This window comes from Cebus imitator, unplaced genomic scaffold, assembly GCF_001604975.1.
Source record: "Cebus imitator isolate Cc_AM_T3 unplaced genomic scaffold, Cebus_imitator-1.0 Scaffold216, whole genome shotgun sequence".
Lineage (NCBI taxonomy): Eukaryota > Metazoa > Chordata > Mammalia > Primates > Cebidae > Cebus > Cebus imitator.
Window position 1 is genome coordinate 854,360 of NW_016107531.1, and position 9,085 is coordinate 863,444.

The window sequence follows — 9,085 nt, forward strand, 5'->3', positions numbered from 1 at the left end:
CCTCCACCTCCCAAAATGCTGGGATTACAGGCATGAGTCCCCGTGCCCAGCCCTTCATTTTTTATTTTTTAGAGACAGGGTCTTGCTCTGTCACCCAGGCTGAAGTGCGGCGACATGATCACAGCTCACTGCAGCCTCGAACCCCTGGGCTTAAGCAATCCTCCTGCCTCAGCCTCCTGAGTAGCTGGAACTGCAGGCTTGAGCCACTGCGCTTGGCTCAAATCTGCATTTCTAAGAAGCTTCCAGAAGAAACTAAGACCACACTTTGAGTAGCAACAGTCTAGGGCATTATATTTTAGGGCCAAGACTTGGTGGTGGGTAACGAAATCAACAGATGAGCTTGTGATGAGTAGTGAAAGAAAATGTGACAGGCTGGGGGTTAGGGGAGGGCATCGCAGCCGCAAAGCGACCTGCGGGACCGCTCAATGCTTGTTTCCATTATTTGAGCCTGAGTCCCAGGGTCTGTGAGAAAAATCTGACTTGGGAGTGAGGGTAAACAGAGACGGAAGAGGCCAACCCTGGGGGAACAAGGAGGAACCAGTGAGGAGACAGATAAGACGACCAGGAAGGTCGGAGGAAAGCCAGGACAGAATGTTTTAGAAGCCAAGGGAAGAAAGGCCTTGATTTGAATTATCCTCTGCCTCTTCCCGGCCCTGTGGCATTGCAAACCTGAGCCTCAGTTTCTTCCATTGTGAAATGCTGACATGACAGCTTCGGCCAATGAAGTCACTGCAAAGTGGCACAGGGCCAGGCAAGTTTGTGGATGGTGGTGTGCTTCTAATTCTTGTCTTGGCTTTTGAACTCCTCCGGACCAGCAGGCTGCCCTCCCCTTGTGCAGATGAAGAAACTGAGGCTTAGAAAGCAGAAAGATCTGGCTGGGCGCAGCGGCTCACACCTGTAATCCGAGCACTTTGGGAGGCTGAGGTGGGTGAATCAGTCAAGGTCAGGAGTTCAAGACCAGCCTGGGCAACATGGTGAAACCCCATCTCTACTAAAAGTACAAACATTAGCTGGGTGTGGTGGTGCGCACTCCCAGCTACTCAGGAGGCTGAGGCAGGAGAATCGCTTGAACCCGCCACTGTACTGATCTGGATAACAGAGCGAGACTCCGGTTCAAAAAAACAAACAAAAAAAGATCTTGCCTAGGGCTACCTGGCCGGAGTGGGGCAGAGCCCGGGCACCCCACTCCCAGACCAGTTCTCTCTCTTTCTTTGTCCTGTGGGTCTGGTCCTGCTGTTATCAACGGCTCCTGGCTCCGGGCTGGTGGTGGAGACGGTCAGCCGCCTGGTGGGTCCCTGGGGGCCGCCTGAAATTCCTTCAGTGGCCAGTGGCCAAGGTGGACGTGCTCCATCCTTTCCTGCAGCCCTGGCCTTCCTGGCCAGCCAGGAGGAAGAAGGAGCAGAATAAGTGCATCTGCCCTCTGTGGGGTCCTGGCACGGGGGCCTGGCCATCAGCCATGCGTGTCTCCAGTGTTCCCAGATGGCACCTGAATGCGTCTGTATCAGTCAGAGCCCCGGCAGGAAACAGATGGCACGTTCCAGTAGGATCATTAGAGGAGAGTTTGATGAAGGGTCTGTTTACACAGGTGTGGTCAGGGTATAGGGAAGTCCCAGGGGACAGTGCAGAACCCCAGGGCTGGCAGCGGCGTGGGCTGTGACCACCCTCAGCCTGAAGGGGCCAGGGGAGGAGCTGAGTTCACAGCCGAACAGGGCTGGGTGGAGGGGGTCCCCAATAGGACCCTGGCCTTCAGTGGAGGGAGGCCACCAGTATGCAGTGACCCTGCAGGGAAGGGGCTGGAGGATGGAACCTCCTCCTTCTGCCTCCTCTGGTCTCCTCAGGGGTGGGGCGGGGAAGTGGATGTGTCCCGCAGGAGGGAGAGTGCAGCTGGGGGATGTGGGCTAACCCAAGATCTGTGCCCAGCTGTGAGGCTGTGTGGCCATTGAGCTTCCTGGGGCAGGAGACCCGGTCCAGGACTGGCCTTTGCTCCTAGGAACCAATGACAAGCCCACCTCTCTGGACCTCCATGATCCCCACCCCTGCCTTGCCTTCTAGGGTCCCTCATGCTTGCTCGCTTTCTTTCTTTCTTTTTTTTTTTTTCGGTGAGACGGAGTCTTGCTCTGTCGCCCAGGCTGGAGTGCAGTGGCACAATCTTGGCTCACTGCAACGTCCACCTCCTCAGTTCAAGCGATTCTTCTGCCTCAGTCTCCCAAGTAGCTGGGATTACAGGCATGCGCCACCACGCCCGGCTAATTTTTGCATTTTTAGTAGAGACGGGTTTCACCATATTGGCCAGGATGGTCTCGAACTCCTGACCTTGTGATCTGCCCACATCGACCTCCGAAAGTGCTGGGATTACAGGCGTGAGCCACCACACCTAGCCGGTCCTTCATGCTTTCAACAAATCTATCTCAAGAGCCAAAAGCCCCGGGCTCTGTGTAGGGGACACAGCATCAAAGGGCATCAAAGTCTCTGCCCTCGTGGGGCTTCTAGTTGAGTAGAGAGACACATGCAGATGGCTGCACACAGGCTGGGGGTGTGATGGGAAAGGTCAGGGTGCTGTGTGGCCAGAGGTGACCTCTGCTTCACCCCCCAATCTCTGTGGTCCCAATCTCTTCCTTCCTCCGTGAGGTGTCTGGGGTAGGGGCCCCAGTTCTTCCTGGAGTCCACCTGGAGTCTCTACTGCTTTCTAGAGAATCCACTGGGTCTTGTTTACAAGGTGGATGGGGTTAGATTGTGCAGTGTGGAGGGAAGGGAAGGGAAGGAGGTTTGGGAAGAGCCTCCTGTGGGGTCCCTGTTACTGCCTCAGACGCCCCAAACCCCCTGTGACACCCGCAGCCCCTGCCACATCTGTCCCTCACTCCAAACTCAGCGGGTGGTGGCAGGGAGGGAGGAGATGAGCTTGGAGCCGGGCAGCCCTGGGGTCACCACCCTGCGGCTAGGGTTCCTCCTCTGTAGAGTGGGGGTAAAACTGTGCCCACCTCCTGGAGCGCCTGTGAGGATTCAGAGCTGATAAGGTGAACGCCTAGGGCGGGCCCTGGTGCAGACAGCGCTCAGCCCCTGGGGCTGGATTAACTGTCGCTGGGGCACACATCTTGGTCTGCAGCCTGGAGAAACCTCACAGCCACCCCTGAACCCCCACGGAGCCACCCTTTGCCTCGCAATGCCCGTGGCCTCGTCTCCGAGGTTACAGGAAAAGGCAGAGGAGATGCCCCTCTCAGGGTGGCCTCCTGGGAGAGGACGCTCTCCCTTGACCTCACAGCCATGCTTGGTTGCAAACTGGCCAGGCAGCCACAAGGCTGGGCGAGCAAAACTATCCCCAGTCCCCACCCGAGGAGCCACACCCACCCTCCCGGCCCCTGTGACGCTCCTGCAGAGACAAACACATGGCCGGCAGACAAGCAGAGAGGCCAGGCCTCAGACCCCGGACTGATATCCTCCCTCCGGGGGCACCCAGGGCTCCAGCCTTCTCCTCCCTCCCTGAGCCTCGGTTTCTCCACCTGTATCCAGGACAGATTGATCCAGGGAGAAGAACCTCTGGCTCCATCTCACCATGGGTCCTGCCAGCACACATAAAGATTTGCTCTCTAAAAGCCCAGCTCTGCCAGCCTCCTCCTGCTCAAGAACCCTCCATGACTCCCGGTGGCCCTGAGGATAGTCCTGACGTTTGAGGCCCTCCCAATGCAGGGCCACTCTCTGTCCCTCCAGCTTCCTGTTCCCACCACATCCCTGCTGGTCCCACGGTGGTCCGACTGCTTCCTGCTTCTGTGCCTTTGCTTAGTCTGGCACCCCTGCCTGGCATGCCCTCCTCACCCCTTCTCCCACTCCTAGCTCACCCAGTCTTTCCAAGGGCAGGCCTACTGCCAGCCCCTCCAGGTGGCTCAGGCTTCCTTCTCTAAGCTTCCATGGGCCTGGCCCTGGGTGCTACCTGTGAGGTACCATGGTGGGCACACAGTAGGTGCTTACTGTTTGCAGAATGAACATGGAACAGTTTGGGGACTGTCACCCAGCTGAGGTAGCACTGATGGGGAAGTGTCTGCTGTATTTCCCAGGGCTCAGTGCTGTAGTGTCCTGACCCTCAGAAATCTCACAACAGCTTGGCCAGGAAGGCTCCATCATGCCCTACTCTGCAAGCAGGGTGGCTGAGAATTGAGGGACCTTGCCCAAGGTCTCATGGCTCAAAATAAGCAGAGCAGGATTTGAACCCAGAGCCATCTGACTTCAGAAGTGCCATTAAAGACCCTATCATTTGGAGCTATGTTTTTCTTCCTCTTTTGAGACAGTCTCACTCTGTCACCCAGGCTGGAATGCAGTGGTCTGATCTCGGCTCACTGCAATCTTCGCCTCCTGGGTTCAAGTGATTCTCCAGCCTCAGCCTCCCAAGTAGCTGGGACTACAGGCACGTGCCAGCATGCCCGACTAATTTTTGTATTTTTGGTAGAGACAGGCTTTCACCATGTTGGCCAGGCTGGTCTTAAACTTCTGACCTCAAGTGAACAGTCTGCTTTGGCCTTCCAAAGCGCTGGGATTACAGGCATGAGCCACTGCACCCGGCCTGGAGCTGTCTTTTGTCCATGAAGGATTTTCCACGCATGAAGACATCAGACATGAAGTGTGTGGCCCTGGGCAGCTTCTCTGAGCCCAGAGACCCTGGCCCTAGCCACTTTGCTATGCCACTTTGGGACTTCCCTCCCTAATCTAAGCCTCAGTTTTCCTGCCTGCTGGGCAGCCCTGTGTCAATTGCGCTTAGTAGGCTGGGTTTGGTGCCTGAAGAGACGTGAGGTGGTGGAGGTAGGCAGGCTCCCAGCACTACCATCTTCTTGGACCAGTGATCTCAACACATCAGGTCTCTGTTTCCTCATCTGCAAAATGGGATCACTGAGCACATAGGGTCATGAATTCCACAGAAACTACTTTAGCTAAGCCCAGCCCCCTGAAAGGGCTCCTCGGTGGGCTGTTAGGGTGATTGTTCTCTTCTGTGGGGCTGCCTGATGCATTCCCACCCACCCGCCTTGGAGAGGGTGGGATGGGAGGGTGGGGTGCTTAGGGAGACAAGCCTAGAGCCTGGGCCCTCCCTCCCACCCTACTGCCTCCCCCCCATCCAACTGCCTCCCCCCATCCCAGGGCCCCCCACCCAGCGACAAAGCCTGTGGCACTTCCTCTACCCGCCTGGCAGGCGGCCTGGCCCAGCCCCTTCTCTAAGGAAGCGCATTTCCTGCCTCCCTGGGCCGGGCTGGATGAGCTGGGAGCTCCATGCTGCTGGTCATACCCCAGCTTCCATCTGCACCCAGCCAGGACTGCTGCCGTCACTGCCGTCCCCTGGAGCCCAGCACCCCCTCCCCGCCCATTCGTCAGACAGCGACCCCGGCCCGGCCCCACGTCCCTGTGTCTACTTCTCCTGATCCCTTGGCCGCCACCTCAGAAGGCTGGAGCAGGGACGCCGTCGCTCCAGCTGCCTGCTCCCCTCGGGTCCCCGCGCGAGCCCACGCCGGCCCCGGCGCCCACCTGCAGCCCTGCCCCTGGACACCGGATAAGGCCCAGCGCACAGGCCCCTGCGTGGACAGCATGGACCGTGGCACACTCCCTCTGGCCGTTGTCCTGCTGCTGGCCAGCTGCAGCCTCAGCCTTGCAAGTAGGTGTCCAGGGACCCGGGGTGGGGAGACTCGGCCTCTGGTGCACAGACCAGGCTCCAAGTGTACCCGGCCTCCTTCCTATATCCTGAGCTCACACCCAGCAGGGCCATCCTTGGGGCTTTGGAGGGTCACCGATCCTCCCAGTTTGCTGAAACCAAATGGTTATGCAGGACTTTGGGTGTTGAAAGCCTTGGGCAAACTGGGCTGACTCATTCACTTTAACCCTAGCCTCTGGCGTCTGTTCTCCCAGCTGTGTTCCATTACTGGAAGCCCAGGTCCCAGAATGCTGTGCAGCCCCGGGAGAGTTTCTTGCCCTCTCTGGGCCTTGAGTTTTCCAAGGAGGAATGGGTGGGAAGGAGGGCCCACAGCCTGGGCTCTGAGTGCTGGCTCTGGGTTCAAATCTCACATAGGGTCTTCCTTGTGGTGTGATCTCGGGTACTGCCTTCGGGCCTCTGAGCAAAGTGGGGATAACAGACTTCCTTCCCTCTCAGAGCTGCTGAGAAGGTTGGTGGTAAAGGATCATTGCTGAGAGGGCTCTGGCAGGCTCGTCACTTCTGTGTTGTTTATTTTTAGCTTTAAGTTCCTCCAGCTTACCGCCCAGGGCCTTTGAGCAGCTCCCAGAACCCTTCGAACAGGCCAAGGCTGCAGGGCCCTGCCCTTCCTCCCTCCCCGCTCCCTGATCCCCAGGAAGGGTTCAGGAGGGGGTCTGGCCAGGTTAGGGGTTCTGTGGGACTGCTCGGCTTGGGGACTCTTCCAGGGCATCATGGCCTCTGCTACTTTCTGAAACTGACCAGAGGAGGGGCGGCGAGGAGCCAGGGACCCCCACCCCCACGTCCTACTCCCGACCCCTCGGGCATCTCAAGCCGCTGGCCAGTCCTGTAGACATCCCTTGACCCACCTGCGCATGCAGGGGCTTCCTGAGGGATCTGGGGGAAAAGGGGCAAAAGTGAGCTAACAGTGTGGGAGAACGGGGGCGGAAAATGGAGGTGGAGCAGCCACCTTCTCCCCACCTCCCCACCCCACAGCATTTGAGAGTCCCTGATTCTGGGTCTCTGAAGCTCTTCCCACCACCTGACTGATAGGAAACTGAGTTTCAGACACAGTAAGTGACTTAGCAGGGATTTGACTCCCGGCCCACAGCTCCCCAAATGTTTGCTGCTAGCAAGGTATGACAGGGCAACCCCTCTTAATATGGCTCACAAGGACCCTGCAAGATGGCTGCTGCCATCATCCCCATTTTACAGAAGAGCAAATGGAGGTTCTGACTTGCCAAGTTCACACGGCTAAGACAGAGCCCCTGCCTCAGCTCTAGGATCTGCCTCCTTAGCTGTCCAGGCTTCCCTCTCCCACATTTCTTGCTGTGGTCACACTGTCTTCCTCTTGGTTGCTAGAGAAAGGTCCTTGCAGGCGTTTAGGGCCTGGTTTTAAAGGATCAAAGGCAGTGGTGTGCTGGTACTGTAAATAATTAACAACAGGGTAGGGGGCTCAATTTGTGGATAGCGTTCGTGGATTTCCACAGCGTATGTACTCCCACTTGGCTGACTTCAAGCCACCAGCTCCCCAAGCTCAGAGCTGGGAATCGATGCCCAGTAGCACCCAGTGGTTAGTTCTCTAGGGTCTCTGCAGGGGCAGATCACATTGGGAGCAGAGGTGACAGTCAGGGGCATAAAACAGGAATACATAAATTTGGACATTCATGATTTAAAAAAAAAATAGATAGTAATAGCCATGTAACAGCCAGTTGGAAAAACTCCTGGAAATGTATCAGTCTGGTCCTGTGAGTGGGTAGGAGCTGGTCCTGGTGCACCAGGGGTCACAGGCTCCAAGGTACAACAGGTCACCAGCCCAACTCATTTGTGGTCTGGGAAGCTGAGGCCCATGGAGGGCAGAGGGGAACCTGGGGCCAGGGCCTGGAACCCAGAGGTCGCTGCTGGGGGTGGGGGTAGGAGTGACCCTGACATTCTAGAAATGGGTCTGGAATTCATGAATGTGACTTGTTACCCTCACAACTCAACCTTCAGAAGTCAGCCTTCCACAGTGACTTGTCCAACTCTGTAAAGATGTGTGATCTATGTGTACATGTAACAACCCGATAACTAACTGGAAATGATCTAAATGTCCACAAGCAAAGGCTGTTAATAAATTATCAAGGCCGGGCATGGTGGTTCACGCCTGTAATCCCAGCACTTTGGGAGGCCGAGGCAGGCAGATCACAAGGTCAAGAGATCGAGACCATCCTAGCCAACATGGTGAAATCCCGTCTCTACTAAAAATACAAAAATTAGCTGGGCATGGTGACACGTGCCTGTAGTCCCAGCTACTTGGGAGGCTGAGGCAGGAGAAGTGCTTGAACCCAGGAGGCGGAGGTTGTAGTGAGCCAAGATTGCGCCACTGCACTCTGGCGCCTGGCGACAGAGTGAGACTCCGTCTCAATAAATAAGTAAGTAAGTAAGTAAATAACCAAGCGACAGAATATCATGCAGCAGGTGCCAAGAAGAAGGCAGAGCTATGTGAACACTGCCACAGACAGATGTCAGGGACATGCCGTTAGGTACCCAAAGAACAATAATTCCATTCTGGCAACCATAAAACAGTGATAATGTACAATATGCATAGAAAAAATTCTGGAATAGAATTTTCTATTTAACCCACTATTACTGTTCTCTGGCCTGGGGTTTTCTCTATGGGACTTTCACTTTCTAAGACATATTTTCATGTAATGTTGGGTTTTTGTTGTTTTTTTAAAGAACAAGCAGGCTGGGCGCGGTGGCTCACAGCTGTAATCCTAGGACTTTGAGAGACTGAGGCTGGTGGATCACCTGAGGTCAGGAGTTCAAGACCAGCCTGGCCAACATGGCAAACTCTATCTCTACTGAAAATAGAAAACTTAGCTCGTCATGGCAGTGGGCACCTGTAATCTCAGCTACTCAGGAGGCTGAGGCAGGAGAATTGCTTGACCCTGGGAGGCGGAGGTTGCAGTGAGCGGAGATCGAGCCACTGCACTCCAGTCTGGGTGACAGAGCAAGACTTTGTATCAAAAAAAAAAGCACGTAAAGATTTTTATTTTTAAAGTAGTTTAACCATATAGCTGCCTCAGCCTGCCCCTCAAAAAAATAAAAAGGACTGGGCATGGTGGCTCACACCTGTAATTCCAGCACTTTGGGAGGCCGACATAGGCGGATCACTTGGTCAGGAGATCAAGACCATCCTGGCTAACACAGTGAAACCCTGTCTCTACTAAAAATACAAAATTCGTCGGGTGTGGTGGCACATGCCTGTAGTCCCAGCTGCTTGGGAGGCTGAGGCAGGAGAATTGCTTGAACCCGGGAGGTGAAGGTTGCAGTAAGCCGAGATTGTGCCACTGCACTCTAGCCTGGGGGACAGAGTGAGACTCCATTCCTACCCCCCCAAAAAAAAGAAAAAAATCACCTCAGAATTTCTTTTTTTTTTTTTTT

At 55.6% G+C, this 9,085-nt stretch overlaps 1 protein-coding gene across 2 annotated transcripts in view; it reads left to right on the forward strand.

The window, feature by feature from the left end:
* The first annotated feature begins 5,173 nt into the window (after positions 1-5,173).
* The window catches only part of ENG (endoglin), a 40,135-nt gene continuing 36,223 nt past the window's right edge, over positions 5,174-9,085 (forward strand). For both annotated transcript variants that reach the window (XM_037745898.1, XM_017549060.2), the window contains exon 1: positions 5,174-5,629. In XM_037745898.1, the coding sequence (XP_037601826.1) occupies positions 5,251-5,629 (379 nt within the window). In that variant the 5' untranslated portion in view covers positions 5,174-5,250. The remainder of the gene's footprint in view (positions 5,630-9,085) is intronic.